Raw genomic sequence first — 20816 nt, forward strand, 5'->3', positions numbered from 1 at the left:
ACCGTACAGTTGCTAAGGTGGGGCCCCGACATGGGATACTCACCACACACGGGGATATGAACACACACACAAAATGCGACACACACTACCACGTGCTTGAACACATATTACCCTCAGCACACATTTCACCACAAATACACCAACCTCGCCACATAAGTCAAAACACAAAAGTCGCCACTCAAAACTCGCCACGCGCAGAACTCGCCACAAAACTCGCCACAAGTGCAAAATTCTCCTCATGAAAAACTCGCCACACGCAAAACTTGCACACACGGAAAAATTGCCACATGCACAAAAGTTGCAACACATGCAAAAGTTGCCTCACACAAAACTTGCACATACTCAAAAGGCACCACACATAATACTCGAAACGCGCAAAACTCGCCATGCGCAAAACTTGCTGCACACAACTTGCTACACTAACCTGTCACATGCAACTCGACACACAAAAAGTTGCTACACGCATGTTGCCACACAAAACTCATCTCACAAAAGTCGCTACATGCATGTCGCCACACACAACTCAACACACACAACTTGACAAACGAAACTCGCCCTAAGACATACACAAGAGTCTGGTATTATCCTTCAAAAATAAAAATCTGATTAATAAGCAGACAAACTACAACAATTGCACCATATAGGAAATACGGCAGCTGTCAGTCACATGACCTGTCTATTATGTGTATGTGTGAGCTAATATATACTGCCAGGGGGAGGGCTTCCTGTTGGCTGGGGATTTATCAGGCTGCCAATTTAGCTTACAAATACTGAGGTAAAAATACTGAGCAAATAACGTGTGAACGAGGTCTAATACAGGAGGAGATGACACACAGGTATATACTATATACAGGGGAGATGACACACAGATATATACTATATACAGGAGAGATGACACACAGGTATATACTATATAGAGGAGGAGATGACATATAGGTACATATATATACAGGAGGAGTTGACATACAGGTATATACTATATACAGGAGGAGATGACATACAGGTATATGCTATATATAGAAGATGACATGCAGGTATATACTATATACAGGAGGAGATGACACACAGATATATACTATATACAGGGGAGATGACACACAGGTATATACTATATACAGGAGGAGATGACATACAGGTATATGCTATATATAGAAGATGACATGCAGGTATATACTATATGCAGGAGGAGATGACACTCAGATATATACTATATACAGGGGAGATGACACACAGGTATATACTATATACAGGAGGAGATGACATACAGGTATATGCTATATATAGAAGATGACATGCAGGTATATACTATATGCAGGAGGAGATGACACTCAGATATATACTGTATACAGGGGAGATGACACACAGGTATATACTATATACAGGAGGAGATGACATACAGGTATATACTATATATAGAAGGAGATGACATTCAGGTATATACTATATATAGGGGAGATGACACACAGCAGGTATATACTATATACAGGGGAGATGACATACAGGTATATACTATATACAGGAGATGACATACAGATGTATACTATATATAAGGGAGATGACAAACATGTATATACTGAGGTGATGAGGTGAAAATGAGAGGTGTGAGGTGAAAATGAAAAGGTGTGAGTGTAAAATGAGAGGAGTGAGGAAAAATAGTGGAGTGATCAGAAAATGACAGATGTGAGGTTGAAATGACAAGTGTTAGGGGGGAATGAGAGGAGTGAGGGAGAAAATGAGAGGTGTGAGGGAGAAAATGAGAGATGTGAGGGGGAAAATGAAAGATGTGATTGGGAAAATGAGAGGCGTGATGGGAAAATAAGAGAAGTGAGGTGCTATAACTAACCACAGATATTTACTATGCCCAGGCAACGCTGGGCTCTTCAGCTAGTTTCAAAAATAAAAATAGATACCAATAAAGGTAAAATTAATTGAGACATCAGTAGGTTAAGTGTTTTGAATATCCATATTGAATCAGGAGCCCATATAATGCTCCATAAAGTTCATGATGGGCCCCATAAGATGCTACATACAAAATACGCACCATTTAATGCTCCATAAAGTTCATGATGGGGCCTCATGATATGCTCCATACAAAAATATGCCCCATATAATGCTGCACAAAGGTTAATGATGGGCCCCATAAGATGCTCCATAGAATAATATGCCCCATATAATGCTTCATAAAAGTTGATGGCTCCATAAAATGCTCCATAGAATAATATGCCCCATATGCTGCTGCGTTTAAAAAAAAACAAAACGACATACTCACCTCTCGTCACTGGGGGCCTGGTGCCGGTGTCGCCACTTGTTCAGGCCCCGGACACTTGCGATATTCACCTGTCCCCGTTCCACCACCGCGCGCCGCGTGTCTTCCGGGTCTCTGCAGTGACTGTTCAGGCAGAGAGCGCGCACTAGATACGTCATCGCACCCTCTGACCTGAATGTCACAGCCAGAGGACGCGGAAGACACAGCCCGGCGGTGGAACGGGGACAGGTGAATATCGCATGGCTCCCCCTCCCCCGTCATACTCACCCCATCCTGGTGCGGTCTCTGCACTTCCCTGCTTCTCCGTTGTCCCGGGGCGGCAGCTCCTTCCAGTGCTGCGCGGTCACATGGTACCGCTCATTAAAGTAATATGCGCTCCACGCCTATGGGAGTGGAGTCGCGTGCATAATCCGCTGAACACAGGAAGAGCTGCCGGTGCCGGAGACCATCTGAGAAGCAGGGAAGTGCAGAGAACCGCGCCAGGAGGGGATGAGTATGATGTGACAGCTGCCGACTCCTGCGGCTCCGCTGATCCCCTGGTACAGTGACTCGAGTATAAGCCGAGAGGGGCACTTTCAGCCTAAAAAAATGGGCTGAAAATCTCGGCTTATACTCGAGTATATACGGTACCCTGAAATGAGGCTATGTAGAAAAATGGTTGCAATTCCTAAACGTTTCACAGGATATTTTTGTTCAACCCCTTTGATTAAGCCTGAGGCTAAGTGCACTTGCTGCGGATTCCATTGCGGAATTTTCCGCAGCGGATTTGCTGAATCCGCAGTGAAAAACCTCTGCGGTTTTTACTGCGGATTTACCGCGGTTTCTTTTGCGGTTTCTATTGGAGCAGGGGCAAACCCGCAGCGGAATCCACAGAAAGAATTGACATGCTGCGGAAAATAAACCACTGCGTTTCCGCGCGTTTTTTCCCGCAGCATGTGCACATACTGCACATGTGCGGATCCGCAGCAAAATCCGCAGCGTGTGCACCCTGAAAGTGGCCTGCAGAGCTGAAATCACGAAGATTTAATCACTGGCCAAACTTTTTTGGACCTAACTGTATGTGATATTGCTACATCCTTAAAAGTCAGATACCGGTATATCAAAGTATACATTTTTTTTAACCCATATGGTAAACGTAAAATAAAAAAATAATTGCCAGAATTGAAGATTTTTGCCTCTTTGCCTCAAAAATGCCATAAAAACATCATATGTACCCCTAAAAGGTACCAATAAAACATAATCTCGCAGCACAAAAGAAAAACGAGCTCCATCAATGAAAAAAAAAGGGTCTCAGAAAATGGTAAAAGGCCCAATTTTTTTTTTTTTTTACAGACTTCTGATTTTTTTTCATCACTAAAATAAAAACTACAAGTTTGATATCAACTGGAGAAATTATGTTGTCAGGTCATATATACACTTGTATAGAGCCAAGGCCGCAACTTGACCAGTGACGCAGCTTGTCCGGTCATATACTTGTATGGAGCAAGGCCGCCCCCACTGGCCGGGGGTGTGTATAAGGCTACGTTCACATTTGCATTGTTGGGCGCAGCGGCGTCAACGCAACGCACAACGCATGTCAGACGCATACACAACGCAGCGTTTTTTTGACGCATGCGTTGTCCTATACAATTGAAGATCAAAAACGCCCCCCCAAAAATACATTAAGTCAAAAGGCGCATGCGTCAAAAAACGCGGCTCAACGCAGGTACCTGCGCCCTATGCGTTTTTCATAGACACTAATGTGGTTTTTTTGGCGCATTTACGACGCAGGTGCGTTGCATGCGTTTTTCTTCGGAAATGTGACGCATCAAAACTGCAACCTGTAGCGTTGTCCGCGCCCTGTCTGGTGCGCCCAAAAAACGCATGCGTCATACAACGCATGACAATGCATGCCGGCGCATGTCCATGCGCCCCCCATGTTAAAGATAGGGGCGCATGACGCATGCGTCGGTATCCGTCGCCGACGCTGCGCCCAACAATGCAAATGTGAACGTAGCCTAACTCATGCTTACCCTCCTTGCGCTGGGGGGATTCATAGTTCACACAGAGTGAGCAGACAACACCATTTCGCATATACCATTACTTGTATGTACGTCTTCCTGTAACTGTCCTAAAGAGACACCATCCTGATAGGAATGAATAAACAAAGTCATATTCCTTATCAGGGTCTCATACTAAATATACATTGTCCTCCTGGCATCCATCTTGGCTACACCATGATGTTCATGCAGCTGTTCATCTATTGGGCATATTTGATATATTTTATGTCATTTTATACTTTGTATTATCCATTGGACTTATTTAACATATTTTACGTTATGTGAGACTTTGCTTGATCTTTAAACTAATATTTATATAATGATATTTGTCATTATTGGCTATTTTTCCTGTGCATTGATTCTCATACTTGATCGGCGGTAATCCTATTATATTGTTACCCTTTGTATTCAGTATCCTGCGTGATTCACTTTAGACACTGAGGGTATGTGCACACGTTCAGGATTTCTTGCAGAAATTTCCTGACAAAAAAACGGACATTTCTGCCCGAAATCCGAATGCGCTTTTTCGCTTTTTTTTTGTGTGTGTTTTTTACACGTTTTTTACGAGTTTTTTTGCACATTTTTTGTGTGTTTTTTTCACGTTTTTTTCCCAATGCATAAAATACTGGGAAAAACTCGAAAAATCTGCAAAATTAATGAACATGCTGCTTTTTATACCGCGATGCGTTTTTTTCGCGGAAAAAAACGCATCATGTGGACAAATATTGCAGAATGCATTCTAAATAATAAGAGGGTGCATATGTATGCGTTTTTATGCGTTTATGCGAAAAAAAACGTGAAAAATCCTGACAGTTTCTCCCGTTATTTGATGTATTACCCGAGACTACTATCATATTGAATGTTAATTGTATACCTGATTGTTGTGGTATTTATGTGTATATAACAATATATTTGCATTTTATTCTCATTGGACTATTATGTCTTTTTCCTGATTGCTGTCACTTTATTTGCTATGTTTTTTATTTTGATCAGCTCTTATGTTTTTAATAAAGCCAATTTTTTTTTGTCTTCCCTGCGAGAGTGTGCACCACTCCTCTATTTATCGTATATTTTTTGTGATGCGGACTACGTCTTTATTCCTGGAAGAACAAACAAAAGCGCGAAAAAAAAAAAAATTGGCAATGAAGTAGATAAGTTATGTAAAACTCTGAGATTTTACCATAGATCCTGGGTTAGGATACAGTTCACACATGTGTACATAGGAAATAACTGCGGTGCCCATTGAGGCCGTCCCACTAATGGCTCTCATTCTTTTGGTTACTGTTCTAATCAGCTGCCCGGTTCGGTCATGTTTCCTGATAGCCGCGATCGCCTCTATTACAAGTTTTTAATGTCAGATTTCCGGATTTGGGATGGCAGCCAATTCTGTTCATTGAAGTATCGCTCGCTGCCCTCAGACTACCCCAGTAAACAATGTTTGGCATTGTATGGAGAGGGTGAGGATTTCATTACAACTCAATGAAAGACGATGTAGATGTAGATTCAAGGGCAGCGTACGATTTCTCTATGTGATCGTCCGGGTCGGCACAGCCGAGAACCTGGAGGGTCCGACGTATAGATATACAGATGCCCAGTGCGACCAATTAAAGGTCTAAGCCGTCTGCTTTCTGTGGGTACGGACTCCTGTTGTGAGATATATTTGACTTATATGCTAATATTATAGCACAATAACAAGCATTAGACTCAACCACTGTGGAGTGGGTTCACTTACTTATGATCTAAGAATGAACACCAATCAAGGATATAGGAAGCCATGTTGTAATCATAAAGGAGGGGTTCATATGATCAGTCTTTGCTCCTTTACTAATGTTCACGTGTTGTAATCATAAAGGAGGGGTTCATATGATCAGTCTTTGCTCCTTTACTAATGTTCACGTGTTGTAATCATAAAGGAGGGGTTCATATGATCAGTCTTTGCTCCTTTACTAATGTTCACGTGTTGTAATCATAAAGGAGGGGTTCATATGATCAGTCTTTGCTCCTTTACTAATGTTCACGTGTTGTAATCGTAAAGGAGGGGTTCATATGATCAGTCTTTGCTCCTTTACTAATGTTCACGTGTTGTAATCGTAAAGGAGGGGTTCATATGATCAGTCTTTGCTCCTTTACTAATGTTCACGTGTTGTAATCGTAAAGGAGGGGTTCATATGATCAGTCTTTGCTCCTTTACTAATGTTCTTGTGTTGTAATTATAAAGGAGGGGTTCCTATGATCAGTCTTTGCTCCTTTACTAATGTTCACGTGTTGTAATCATAAAGGAGGGGTTCATATGATCAGTCTTTGCTCCTTTACTAATGTTCTTGTGTTGTAATCATAAAGGAGGGGTTCATATGATCAGTCTTTGCTCCTTTACTAATGTTCATGTGTTGTAATCATAAAGGAGAGATTCATATGATCAGTCGTTGCTCCTTTACTAATATTCATGTGTTGTAATCATAAAGGAGGGGTTCATATGATCAGTCTTTGCTCCTTTACTAATGTTCACGTGTTGTAATCATAAAGGAGGGGTTCATATGATCAGTCTTTGCTCCTTTACTAATGTTCACGTGTTGTAATCATAAAGGAGGGGTTCATATGATCAGTCTTTGCTCCTTTACTAATGTTCACGTGTTGTAATCATAAAGGAGGGGTTCATATGATCAGTCTTTGCTCCTTTACTAATGTTCTTGTGTTGTAATTATAAAGGAGGGGTTCCTATGATCAGTCTTTGCTCCTTTACTAATGTTCACGTGTTGTAATCATAAAGGAGGGGTTCATATGATCAGTCTTTGCTTCTTTACTAATGTTCTTGTGTTGTAATCATAAAGGAGGGGTTCATATGATCAGTCTTTGCTCCTTTACTAATGTTCATGTGTTGTAATCATAAAGGAGGGATTCATATGATCAGTCGTTGCTCCTTTACTAATATTCATGTGTTGTAATCATAAAGGAGGGGTTCATATGATCAGTCTTTGCTCCTTTACTAATATTCACGTGTTGTAATCATAAAGGAGGTGTTCTGTTATGGCTGGCAATCAGGCAACACAGCGTGCAGTAATCAGCGCACATACAGAGATCTGGCAAAAACCCAAAACAATAGGACGAGCTCTGAAACGTGGAATCTCTGTAGACTGCAGTACCTGAACTGTCCTCACACAACTGGAAGCAGCAGTGGATTGCGCCTATCACTACCTATGCAACTCGGCACTGCCTGAGGAGCTGACTAGCCTGAAGATAGAAATACAAGCCTGACTTACCTCAGAGAAATACCCCAAAGGAATAGGCAGCCCCCACATATAATGACTGTTAGCAAGATGAAAAGACAAACGTAGGAATGAAATAGATTCAGCAAAGTGAGGCCCGATATTCTAGACAGAGCGAGGATAGCAAAGAGAACTATGCAGTCTACAAAAAACCCTAAAACGAAAACCACGCAAAGGGGCAAAAAAGACCCACCGTGCCGAACTAACAGCACGGCGGTGCACCCCTTTGCTTCTCAGAGCTTCCAGCAAAAGATAATAACAAGCTGGACAGAAAAAACAGAAAACAAACTAGAAGCACTTATCTAGCAGAGCAGCAGGCCCAAGGAAAGATGCAGTAGCTCAGATCCAACACTGGAACATTGACAAGGAGCAAGGAAGACAGACTCAGGTGGAGCTAAATAGCAAGGCAGCCAACGAGCTCACCAAAACACCTGAGGGAGGAAGCCCAGAGACTGCAATACCACTTGTGACCACAGAATTCACAACAGTACCCCCCCCTTGAGGAGGGGTCACCGAACCCTCACCAGAACCCCCAGGCCGACCAGGATGAGCCACATGAAAGGCACGAACAAGATCTGGGGCATGGACATCAGAGGCAAAAACCCAGGAATTATCTTCCTGAGCATAACCCTTCCATTTGACCAGATACTGGAGTTTCCGTCTAGAGACACGAGAATCCAAAATCTTCTCCACAATATACTCCAATTCCCCCTCCACCAAAACAGGGGCAGGAGGCTCCACAGATGGAACCATAGGTGCCACGTATCTCCTCAACAACGACCTATGGAATACATTATGTATGGAAAAGGAGTCTGGGAGGGTCAGACGAAAAGACACCGGATTGAGAATCTCAGAAATCCTATACGGACCAATAAAACGAGGTTTAAATTTAGGAGAGGAAACCTTCATAGGTATATGACGAGAAGATAACCAAACCAGATCCCCAACACGAAGTCGGGGTCCCACACGGCGTCTGCGATTAGCGAAAAGCTGAGCCTTCTCCTGGGACAAGGTCAAATTGTCCACTACCTGTGTCCAGATCTGCTGCAACCTGTCCACCACATAATCCACACCAGGACAGTCCGAAGACTCAACCTGTCCTGAAGAGAAACGAGGATGGAACCCAGAATTGCAGAAAAATGGAGAGACCAAGGTAGCCGAGCTGGCCCGATTATTAAGGGCGAACTCAGCCAACGGCAAAAATGACACCCAATCATCCTGGTCAGCGGAAACAAAACATCTCAGATATGTTTCCAAGGTCTGATTGGTTCGTTCGGTCTGGCCATTAGTCTGAGGATGGAAGGCCGAGGAAAAAGATAGGTCAATGCCCATCCTACCACAAAAGGCTCGCCAGAACCTTGAGACAAACTGGGAACCTCTGTCAGAAACAATATTCTCAGGAATGCCATGTAAACGAACCACATGCTGAAAGAACAAAGGCACCAAATCAGAGGAGGAAGGCAATTTAACCAAGGGCACCAGATGGACCATTTTAGAAAAGCGATCACAGACCACCCAAATGACAGACATCTTTTGAGAAACGGGAAGGTCAGAAATGAAATCCATCGAAATATGTGTCCAAGGCCTCTTCGGGACCGGCAAGGGCAAAAGCAACCCACTGGCACGTGAACAGCAGGGCTTAGCCCTAGCACAAATTCCACAGGACTGCACAAAAGCACGCACATCCCGCGACAGAGATGGCCACCAGAAGGATCTAGCAACCAACTCCCTGGTACCAAAGATTCCTGGATGACCGGCCAGCACCGAACAATGAAGTTCAGAGATAACTTTACTAGTCCACCTATCAGGGACGAACAGTTTCTCGGCCGGACAACGATCAGGTTTATTAGCCTGAAATTTCTGCAACACTCTCCGCAAATCAGGGGAGATGGCAGACACAATGACTCCTTCCTTGAGGATACTCGCCGGCTCAGATAACCCCGGAGAGTCGGGCACAAAACTCCTAGACAGAGCATCCGCCTTCACATTTTTAGAGCCCGGAAGGTATGAAATCACAAAATCAAAACGAGCAAAAAATAACGACCAACGGGCCTGTCTAGGATTCAAGCGCTTGGCAGACTCAAGATAAGTAAGGTTCTTATGATCAGTCAAAACCACCACGCGATGCTTAGCACCCTCAAGCCAATGACGCCACTCCTCGAATGCCCACTTCATGGCCAGCAACTCTCGGTTGCCCACATCATAATTACGCTCAGCAGCAGAAAATTTCCTGGAAAAGAAAGCACATGGTTTGAACACTGAGCAACCAGAACCTCTCTGTGACAAAACCGCCCCTGCACCAATTTCAGAAGCATCAACCTCGACCTGGAACGGAAGAGAAACATCAGGTTGACACAACACAGGGGCACAGCAAAAACGACGCTTCAACTCCTGAAAAGCTTCCACGGCAGCAGAAGACCAATTAACCAAATCAGCACCCTTCTTGGTCAAATCGGTCAATGGTCTGGCAATGCTAGAAAAATTACAGATGAAGCGACGATAAAAATTAGCAAAGCCCAGGAATTTCTGCAAACTTTTTAGAGATGTCGGCTGAGTCCAATCCTGGATGGCCTGAACCTTAACCGGATCCATCTCGATAGTAGAAGGGGAAAAGATGAACCCCAAAAATGAAACTTTCTGCACACCGAAGAGACACTTTGATCCCTTCACGAACAAGGAATTAGCACGCAGTACCTGAAAAACCATTCTGACTTGCTTTACATGAGACTCCCAATCATCTGAGAAGATCAAAATGTCATCCAAGTAAACAATCAAGAATTTATCCAGATACTCACGAAAAATGTCATTCATAAAAGACTGAAAAACAGATGGAGCATTGGCAAGTCCGAACGGCATCACCAGATACTCAAAATGACCCTCGGGCGTATTAAATGCCGTTTTCCATTCATCTCCCTGCCTGATTCTCACCAGATTATACGCACCACGAAGATCAATCTTAGTAAACCAACTAGCCCCCTTAATCCGAGCAAACAAGTCAGAAATCAATGGCAAGGGATACTGAAACTTAACAGTGATCTTATTAAGAAGGCGGTAATCAATACACGGTCTTAGCGAACCATCCTTCTTGGCTACAAAAAAGAACCCTGCTCCCAATGGTGACGACGATGGGCGAATATGTCCCTTCTCCAGGGACTCCTTCACATAACTGCGCATAGCGGTGTGTTCAGGTACGGACAAATTAAATAAACGACCCTTAGGGAATTTACTACCAGGAATCAAATCGATAGCACAATCACAATTCCTATGCGGAGGAAGGGCATCAGACTTGGACTCTTCAAATACATCCTGAAAGTCCGACAAGAACTCTGGGATGTCAGAAGGAATGGATGACGAAATAGATAAAAATGGAACATCACCATGTACTCCCTGACAACCCCAGCTGGTTACCGACATAGAGTTCCAATCCAATACTGGATTATGGGTTTGTAGCCATGGCAACCCCAACACGACCACATCATGCAAATTATGCAGTACCAAAAAGCGAATAACTTCCTGATGTGCAGGAGCCATGCACATGGTCAGCTGGGCCCAGTACTGAGGCTTATTCTTGGCCAGAGGTGTAGCATCAATTCCTCTCAACGGAATAGGACACCGCAAAGGCTCCAAGAAAAATCCACAACGTTTAGCATAATCCAAATCCATCAGATTCAGGGCAGCGCCTGAATCCACAAACGCCATGACAGAATATGATGACAAAGAGCACATTAAGGTAATGGACAAAAGGAATTTGGACTGTACAGTACCAATAACGGCAGAGCTATCGAACCGCCTAGTGCGTTTAGGACAATTAGAAATAGCATGAGTAGAATCACCACAATAGAAACACAGTCTGTTCAGACGTCTGTGTTCGTGCCGTTCTACTTTAGTCATAGTCCTGTTGCACTGCATAGGCTCAGGCTTACTCTCAGACAATACCGCCAGATGGTGCACAGATTTACGCTCGCGCAAGCGACGACCGATCTGAATGGCCAAGGACATAGACTCATTCAAACCAGCAGGCATAGGAAATCCCACCATTACATCCTTAAGAGCTTCAGAGAGACCCTTTCTGAACAAAGCCGCTAGTGCAGATTCATTCCACAGAGTGAGTACTGACCATTTTCTAAATTTCTGACAATATAGTTCTACATCATCCTGACCCTGGCATAAAGCCAGCAGATTTTTCTCAGCTTGATCCACTGAATTAGGCTCATCGTAAAGCAATCCCAGCGCCTGGAAAAATGCATCAATATTACTCAATGCAGAATCTCCTGGTGCAAGAGAAAACGCCCAGTCCTGTGGGTCGCCGCGCAAAAAAGAAATAATAATCAAAACCTGTTGAATAGGATTACCAGAAGAATGAGGTTTCAAGGCCAAAAATAGCTTACAATTATTTCTGAAGCTCAGGAACTTAGTTCTGTCACCAAAAAACAAATCAGGAATCGGAATTCTTGGTTCTAGCATCGATTTCTGATCAATAGTATCTTGAATCTTTTGTACATTTACAACGAGATTATCCATTGAGGAGCACAGAGCCTGAATATCCATGTCCACAGCTGTGTCCTGAAGCACTCTAATGTCTAGGGGAAAAAAAAGACTGAAGACAGAGCTAAGAAAAAAAAATGATGTCAGGATTTCTTTTTTCCCTCTATTGGAAATCATTGAATAGGCTCCTTGTACAGTTATGGCTGGCAATCAGGCAACACAGCGTGCAGTAATCAGCGCACATACAGAGATCTGGCAAAAACCCAAAACAATAGGACGAGCTCTGAAACGTGGAATCTCTGTAGACTGCAGTACCTGAACTGTCCTCACACAACTGGAAGCAGCAGTGGATTGCGCCTATCACTACCTATGCAACTCGGCACTGCCTGAGGAGCTGACTAGCCTGAAGATAGAAATACAAGCCTGACTTACCTCAGAGAAATACCCCAAAGGAATAGGCAGCCCCCACATATAATGACTGTTAGCAAGATGAAAAGACAAACGTAGGAATGAAATAGATTCAGCAAAGTGAGGCCCGATATTCTAGACAGAGCGAGGATAGCAAAGAGAACTATGCAGTCTACAAAAAACCCTAAAACGAAAACCACGCAAAGGGGCAAAAAAGACCCACCGTGCCGAACTAACAGCACGGCGGTGCACCCCTTTGCTTCTCAGAGCTTCCAGCAAAAGATAATAACAAGCTGGACAGAAAAAACAGAAAACAAACTAGAAGCACTTATCTAGCAGAGCAGCAGGCCCAAGGAAAGATGCAGTAGCTCAGATCCAACACTGGAACATTGACAAGGAGCAAGGAAGACAGACTCAGGTGGAGCTAAATAGCAAGGCAGCCAACGAGCTCACCAAAACACCTGAGGGAGGAAGCCCAGAGACTGCAATACCACTTGTGACCACAGAATTCACAACAGTGTTCATATGATCAGTCTTTGCTCCTTTACTAATGTTCACGTGTTGTAATCATAAAGGAGGGGTTCATATAATCAGTCTTTGCTCATTTACTAATGTTCTTGTGCTGTAATCATAAAGGAGGGGTTCATATGATCAGTCTTTGCTCCTTTACTAATGTTCTTGTGTTGTAATCATAAAGGAGGGGTTCATATGATCAGTCTTTGCTCCTTTACTAATGTTCTTGTGTTGTAATCATAAAGGAGGGGTTCATATAATCAGTCTTTGCTCATTTACTAATGTTCTTGTGCTGTAATCATAAAGGAGGGGTTCATATGATCAGTCTTTGCTCCTTTACTAATGTTCACGTGTTGTAATCATAAAGGAGGGGTTCATATGATCAGTCTTTGCTCATTTACTAATGTTCTTGTGCTGTAATCATAAAGGAGGGGTTCATATGATCAGTCTTTGCTCCTTTACTAATGTTCTTGTGTTGTAATCATAAAGGAGGGGTTCATATAATCAGTCTTTGCTCATTTACTAATGTTTTTGTGTTGTAATCATAAAGGAGGGGTTCATATGATCATTCTTTGCTCATTTACTAATGTCTACATGTTTTAATCATAAGAAGGGGTTCATATTGTTGATCATGGCTGTTTTACTAATGTCTACTTGTATTCATCCGGAGAGGTTTATATGATCAATCGCCGTTCATTTGCTAATGTCTACATGTTAATATGAATAATATATCGTTGCTCGTTTAACATTGTCCCTTGTAATCATCAGGAGGGGTTCATTCGATCAGTCGTTTCATAAAAAATGTGATCAGCAAAGAATCGAGCAAACCATCATCGCCCCATGTAAATGCCCTTTAGTTCTACAGTGGTAATTTCTATTAACATACAAAGCCGTGCGGCATGTTTTACGACCCATAGATAAATCTACACAGCACAATGTACCATAACTCCCAGCTAGTATATATAAACTACAGAGGGCAGTAGTCCTAGGCATCTTTCCCATTTTTTAGAAATGATTGTTTCCTGACAATTGTCCTGTTCACATTAGATCCTAATCACCCGATGAACAAGCAAAACACTTGTTCGACGGATGAAGTTATTTTTTAATTATCACTCGGCAGCACATTGTCCTTTGTAAGACCGCATTTACAGTGGCAGTAAAAAGACCGATTACATAGAAGCAAATCAGCGTTCGTTTACTAACCTGTTTAGACAGGCCATCTGCACTTACCATGCACACAGAACGATCGGTAATGCAATTATTCAGTACGGACGACGCATAGAATATGATTGTTCTCGGCAGCATGTCACCTTTTAACACAGGGAAATTTTGTGCCGCAAATCTGCATTCGTTTACTAACCTTTTTAGACAGACCAAGGTCACTGACCATGCACACAGAACCATCGGTAATGCAGTCGTTCTGTGCGCATGCCACATAGAATATGATTGTTCTCGGCAGCACATCACCTGTTTACACAGGGCAATATTTTGCCGAGAATGATGATTTTTAAGCAAGTTTTAATAGCATTTGACCTTATGAATGAGCATTTTGCTGATTCTGTGTCTGGAATCTTATTTAGACAAATTGATAATCGGGAAACGAACGATCCTAGGAACACACGTTTCCATTAATGGGCCAGTGTAAATGCACCTTAAGCAGGAGACGTGCTGCCGAGAGCAATGATCTTCTATGCACAGAACGATCGGTAATATAATTGTTCTGTGAGCATGGAAGTGAGGTTCTCAGTCAATTAGTAGCCCCAGTAGCTTTTATGGCCGTGGGTCGGCCACCGTAAATTAGTCTGATGGCAAATGGGTGAAGCATCCACGAATCAAAGATTGACGGCCTATACACGCAGAAGTCCTGGAAAGCTTCTTTAAGGCATTTGTTACTTAGGAGAAGCAGCTGAGATGACGCACAGACATTTTCTTTATGGTCATGTGTCTGTCCAGTAGGTTTGGATGAGATTCGGGGGGGAAGGCTGGGGGGTCTGCAAAAACTACAAGAGGGTTAAAACAACTTTGCTTTGGAGCAGTTGCTAAACCTTTCCCTCTGTGACTGTGAGGCATTGTTTTATCTCTTTAATCAGCAACCAGCTGGCTTGTCAGTGAATAGCGCAGTGGGCCCCTGGCCACGTTTCATGTGAGGTCTTGGCTCGGTGGCCGAGCAGGCAGCCCGCATCCAGTGTCACAGCTATTCAAGGCTATTGGCACAGCAGTGTCCCCATTAATTTCTGCTTGTCACATACTGTCATGCAAGTTACACCAGAGAGGAAATGACCGTTATAGAGAAAAAAAATGTCTCTCGGGCTCCTATAGACATCATCTCTGAGGTGACACGAGTGGAGAGAGTTCGCGTCTATCCAGTCACAGCTGCAGGAAAGGGGAGACGAAGAACCAAGCCCCATGCTGTAACGTACCTTTCCTGCCTGCCCGCAGCTTCGCTTATAAACATCTGCCACATTGAAGTTCCTCAAACCACCAGCGATATTCCATTTCCTGGAGTCGCGGTTCATTCATTGAAGCCTTGTGCTACGACCCAACGAAGATCTGAAACGCGTTTGTCACCTTCTTATAGTATTTAGAAAAATAGATGGTTCACGTAACTGCGGACATGGAGAAAAGGCAGTAAAGTCTACTCCATGAGTTATGGATGGATGTCTTCCATGATGGGGTTTACTCATCTGGAACATCAATAAATCGGAATAGAAAGCAACTCCAGAGGCTTCTCCTTCTCTGAAGAACCCAGTCTGTCGTTGCATTACATGGACATCCTTTTGGTTTCAGTATGGACTGTGCATTACTTCATTTCTCCTGTGGAGGTGCTGCAGGGAAATTGAGCACTTGTTGCTAGTTCCTCCATAGAGGAGGTGATGGCTGCAGGACAAACTTCAGCTGTCATAGGGGAAATTGTTCAAAGAGGACAACCCATTTAAAGGTCTTTTCCATCTCCATAAGCATTTATAGGATATGCCATCATGTAATGATCTCTGAGGGTCTGATCTCTAGTAGGAACCCTAAGAGTCTTGAGAATGAGGGGTCAACAGCACTGACTTAATTCAGTGGTCTCTTTAACTGTGTTTCTTCTTTGGAGGTGCATTCATGGCCAACTTTCTGTGTAGGTATTATATCTCACGTGCTAAGATGGATCCTCAAAGCCCTTGATTTAGATGAGCAGTTGTCAAACAGCACGGACAGGAAACATCGGTGCAGCAGGCAGATCCACATGGAACAACGGAAGATGATGTGGCAGAACGGCAGCAGGAGAAGCAACTGTGAATCATAGGATCCGATGAAGCAGAGATGAGGAAACAGGATAACATGTAAAACTCGTTTTCCTACAGAAATTATACAGAAGATGAATAAAGGGGCTTTCTACTTTCACCAATCCCTTTATACTGGAAATACCCATCTGACAATAAGTTAATAGCAGGATGAAATACTGCTGAGACCCCTAGTAATCAACTGTGATCTGCAGGGATGCATGATAGCAAGTGTTTAATTTTCCTGCAGGTTCCCTAAAGGAGAAATGAAGTATAAAATGGTGTGAATTAAAATGGTCGGAGCGTACATATAATGCACAGATAGCTGGAGGGATGCGCTTGTTTCAGACATTCCTTGCTGTGGTGAATTAATGAAGGCCTTTTAATCACAACATTATTTTGTGGAAGACGCATCATGTTGCACACCATAGAACTAATTTTCTATAGGAATATATATTTTTTTAAATGTATTTTGTTGGAATTTGTAGGGAACAAAAAACCTTGCCCAATTGGTGAAAGCCTGAGTAATCGAAAACCGATTAGTCCACTGAAAAATAGTATAGCATCTTGGAGCCTTCTGGCGATTCTTAAGATTTTGTTCCTGTCTTTAGTTATAATTGCAAGAACTTAATTAACACTATACTCAGTTGTCTTCCTGTGGGTCTAGTGGCGACCCTAAGGGCCCTCTCAATGGCAAATAAAGGAGTCAGATTGTGTAGCCCAAACAACTCCGCTAGCCAAAGATTTTCTTCCTTGCTTTTTTCAAAGACCCCCAATAAACTGATGTTATTTGGGCATAGCCGATTTTCGAGGTCTTCAGCTTCTGCCAGTAAATCAGTGGCTTTTTGTGTGTTACTTGCACCTCTCTCCTCAACCTCTCTCTCCTATTCTCTTACACGGCCTTCTACCGCTGTGGTTCGGTCTGCCACCCTCTGATGGGAGATATTACATTGACTCACTGACAGAAAAACACCGCTGGTATTGGTTTGACCTGGAAGAGCTTTCACATTCATCCTCTTCTTCCTCCTCCTTTTTTTCCTCCTGTGTCTCTCCTCTCTTCCATAAATCGAGACACACCAGGAGATGTTGTCAGAGTACTCATTAACCATTCCTGTGACTGTCATGAGGACCAAAAGATTTGAGAACATTTTTTCAATGCCGCCACTCGATTAGAGACTTTTCCAGCTATGCGGTTGCTTCCAGTCCTAGTGTCTGTCTTCTGTTTTTGCACTCTGGTGTCTCTGCTCCATTTTGGGCCTCCACCTCTGACTCCCTGGTGGCCTGTCTCATATTGTTAAATGACGTCACACCTGCATCTTCAAGCTCAAGAGATATTTCTCCATTTAGACCGTCACGGAATACCCAGCTGTCACTGCAAAGTATAGAGCTGCACGAGAACGTGCAACTTTAGAAACGAGGACTCCACTGCCAGACACAACCAGAAAACAGAGAAGGCAGAGATGGTTTATTACCATTTATGCCTTCCTAATTGCTCCATACACATTTCTAAACAACTGCTCTGCTGTCAGATATGGCTGACGGTGCTTCCTCATCTGGACACAGCTATCATATGATCGTCAGGTGTTGGGAAGGGGCAGGAGCTTCTTGGTCCTAACAGACCCAAATTTTCTCCAGAGGCTGAATTTGCCCTGTAACTAAGGTTAATATACTAGTAGTCCCATTTACAGGGGAAATCCGCAATAATGAAAATACATTCAAATGTTAAAATGACCCCAATTACACCACCTCCGTGGATGGGGAGTAGAATTGACATGGGCAAGTTGGGTGCCCTTATTTTACAGAATATGAAATGGGCCTCACCCATGTGCCTTCTGGAGTCTGGGATTTCTCCCGGAGGAAATCCTCTTACTCCCACATTGGCGTTAGTGTAAAAAGCGTGGGATGGAGGAAAGGAACTTATGGGTATTAAGGGATTCACCAAATACACACCACTATGGCGTAATCCCAATTTGGGTAAAGTATCAAAGTGAACGAGTTTTTCTGATTGGGAGCAATTGGTCAATAGAACAATTATTTGAAAACTCTGTTGTTTAAAAGTTTTCAACACATCCATGAGAAGTTTAATTTATCATGTAATATTTTTTACCAATATCTACAAATCCGACTTACTCTTTCAGCTCAACAGGGTCTGATGGATCTTGGCATCCAACATCATCCCCTTATGGATGCTATTGCTTCTACAGATCATATATAGGGTTTAATTTCTACCATACAGGAGCATCGTCATCCCAACTAGGTATTCACCCTCTGACAGTTAAGGCTAAATGGGGGGCGGATATAGGACCTATAACGATGGAGCAATGGAGAGAGATGAAGGATATAATCTGGTTGGAAAGAGGAGTCTATCATAAACGGAACTTTATTCAGAAATTTGAGAAGATACGGAGTCCTTGGTTGGCTCCTCCAGGGCTCCTCTGAAATGCCGCATTGTTTCAGATTCCTACATACCTGCCTGAAATCATGCAGCCAGTGTCTGGTTCATGCTGCCCGTGGATCGAGTAACATGTATCAACAATCAGGTTCCCTTTAAGGCTGCGTGTACACGTTCTGGATTTTTTGTGTTTTTTCGCTCTAAAAACGCGATAAAACCGCAAAAAAAAACAACGCATCCATTAAGCATCCTATTAATAGAATGCAATCTGCAATTTTTGTGCACATGTTGCGTTTTTTTTTCCGCAAAAAAAAAAAAAAAACGCATTGCGGTAAAAAACGCAGCATGTTCATTAATTTTGCGGAATTTTTGCACAGAAAAAAAGGTGAATTTACGCTACATGGCCTACAGATTTATATGGGGAGCCTTAAAAGATGCATGTAAAAATACAGTTCTGTTAAGTGCAGAATTCCAGCGTTTCTGCACTAAGTCATTAAAAAGACTTCAAATCTGCACCAAAAAAGCATAACATAGGGAAAAATGCAACAAAAAATGCAATAATCAGAGCAGGTTGCTAGTACTATTTTTGTTTTTTGTAAAGCAGTGGAAATATGATCATTTCTGTCACTGAAAAATAAAATTAGGTAAAATTAAGGCTGTGTTCACATGATGCGTGTAATTTGTTTTTGCTGCATTTTTCAAAAATGTATTGTGTGAACAGGGTCTTACATATCTTGTCAGTATTCTGCCTGCAAGAACGCATTAATATTGCCCTGTAGGTGGTCAGTAGGTAATCATTTAGGATCCAGGGCCGGTTTGGTGGCACGTTGCCACTGTTCTGCCTCTTCCGCTGCATCGGATACACTTTTCGAGTGATTTTGAGCGGAGATGTATTCTCATCTATTTTCTCTCGCTGTTTTTTCTCAGGACATGATGCATCAGCTTCTTCAAGGACTGGACTTTCTCCATACGCACAGAGTCGTACATCGAGACCTGAAACCTCAGAACATCCTGGTCACCAGCAATGGACAGATAAAGCTGGCGGACTTTGGCCTCGCCAGGATCTACAGTTTTCAGATGGCCCTTACGTCAGTGGTATGCTTCAGATTTGCGTTATTACATTTGTGTGTGTTATATATGTACGTCACCTTCTGTTGTCACCGTTCCCACCAGGTCCAGGTTCGCTATATTCTGCTTGTAATATGGACGAAGCTGGAAACATTCAGCTTCTTAAACGCTGTCATTTTTCGGAGAGGTTTCCTGTTGTTGGCCCCACATTTCCAAGTCTAACAGCTCATGTAGGGACCGCGACTCCAGACCGGCCGCAGGTCTCCTGACCAAACCGAATAGGTTGTTGAGATCAGGTCGGGGGATCCGTGGTCGGTCCAGAAATCACCGTCTGCACAACGGTCATAAAATAAGGACGCGACACCGGAGAAATGTACTGTCTGTTGGTGAATGTTGTGTATATAGGACCAAAGTCAATTCTAAGAATATTCCAAATCATGGGGCTGACGACACTTGTCCATCTCACCGAGCTCTTAATTATTTGTAGTAGAGTTATAATGTTTCTTATAATACACGCAAGCTACTGCAGAACCTCTTTTTGAAGAATAAAGGAAAAATTCCTGCCCATCAAAAAAGATCAGCAGCATTTGAGGTGTGTACTATGAGATTCTTCAGCAGCTGAGGTGTATACTATGAGGTTCTGCAGCAGCAGAGTTGTATTATTAGGTTCTGCAGCATATGAGGTGTGTACTATGAGGTTCTTCAGATGCTAAGGTGTGTACTATGAGGTTCTGCAGCAGCAGAATTGTATTATTAGGTTCTGCAGCATATGAGGTGTGTAGAATGAGGATCTTCAGCAGCTGAGGTCTGTTATGAGGGTCTGCAACATCTGAGGTGTGTATTATGATGTTCTGCAGCAGCAAAGGTGTGCAAATTAAGGTTCTACACCAGCTGATGTGTCATGATGATCTGAAACAGCTGAGGTGTGCATTCTGAGGTTTTGCAGCAACTGAGGTGTGTTGTGATGTTCTGCAGCAGCTGAGGTGTGCAAGGGAGGTTCCGCAGCAAATAAGGTGTATTATGAGGTTTTGTAGCAGCTGAGGTGTAGTATTATGTTCGTCAGCAGCTGAGGGGTATTACGGGGTTCTGCAGCAGCTGAGATGTATTGCGAGGATCTGC

General features: G+C 43.0%; 1 protein-coding gene across 1 annotated transcript in view; it reads left to right on the forward strand.

Annotated features, from left to right (window-relative positions):
* CDK6 (cyclin dependent kinase 6) overlaps positions 1-20816 on the forward strand; it is a 149537-nt gene that overhangs the window by 61319 nt on the left and 67402 nt on the right. Inside the window, exon 4 of the mRNA XM_069729417.1 lies at positions 19557-19724. Within this exon, the coding sequence (XP_069585518.1) occupies positions 19557-19724 (168 nt within the window). The remainder of the gene's footprint in view (positions 1-19556; positions 19725-20816) is intronic.

This window comes from Ranitomeya imitator, chromosome 6 (genome assembly GCF_032444005.1).
Source record: "Ranitomeya imitator isolate aRanImi1 chromosome 6, aRanImi1.pri, whole genome shotgun sequence".
Taxonomy (NCBI): Eukaryota; Metazoa; Chordata; class Amphibia; order Anura; family Dendrobatidae; genus Ranitomeya; species Ranitomeya imitator.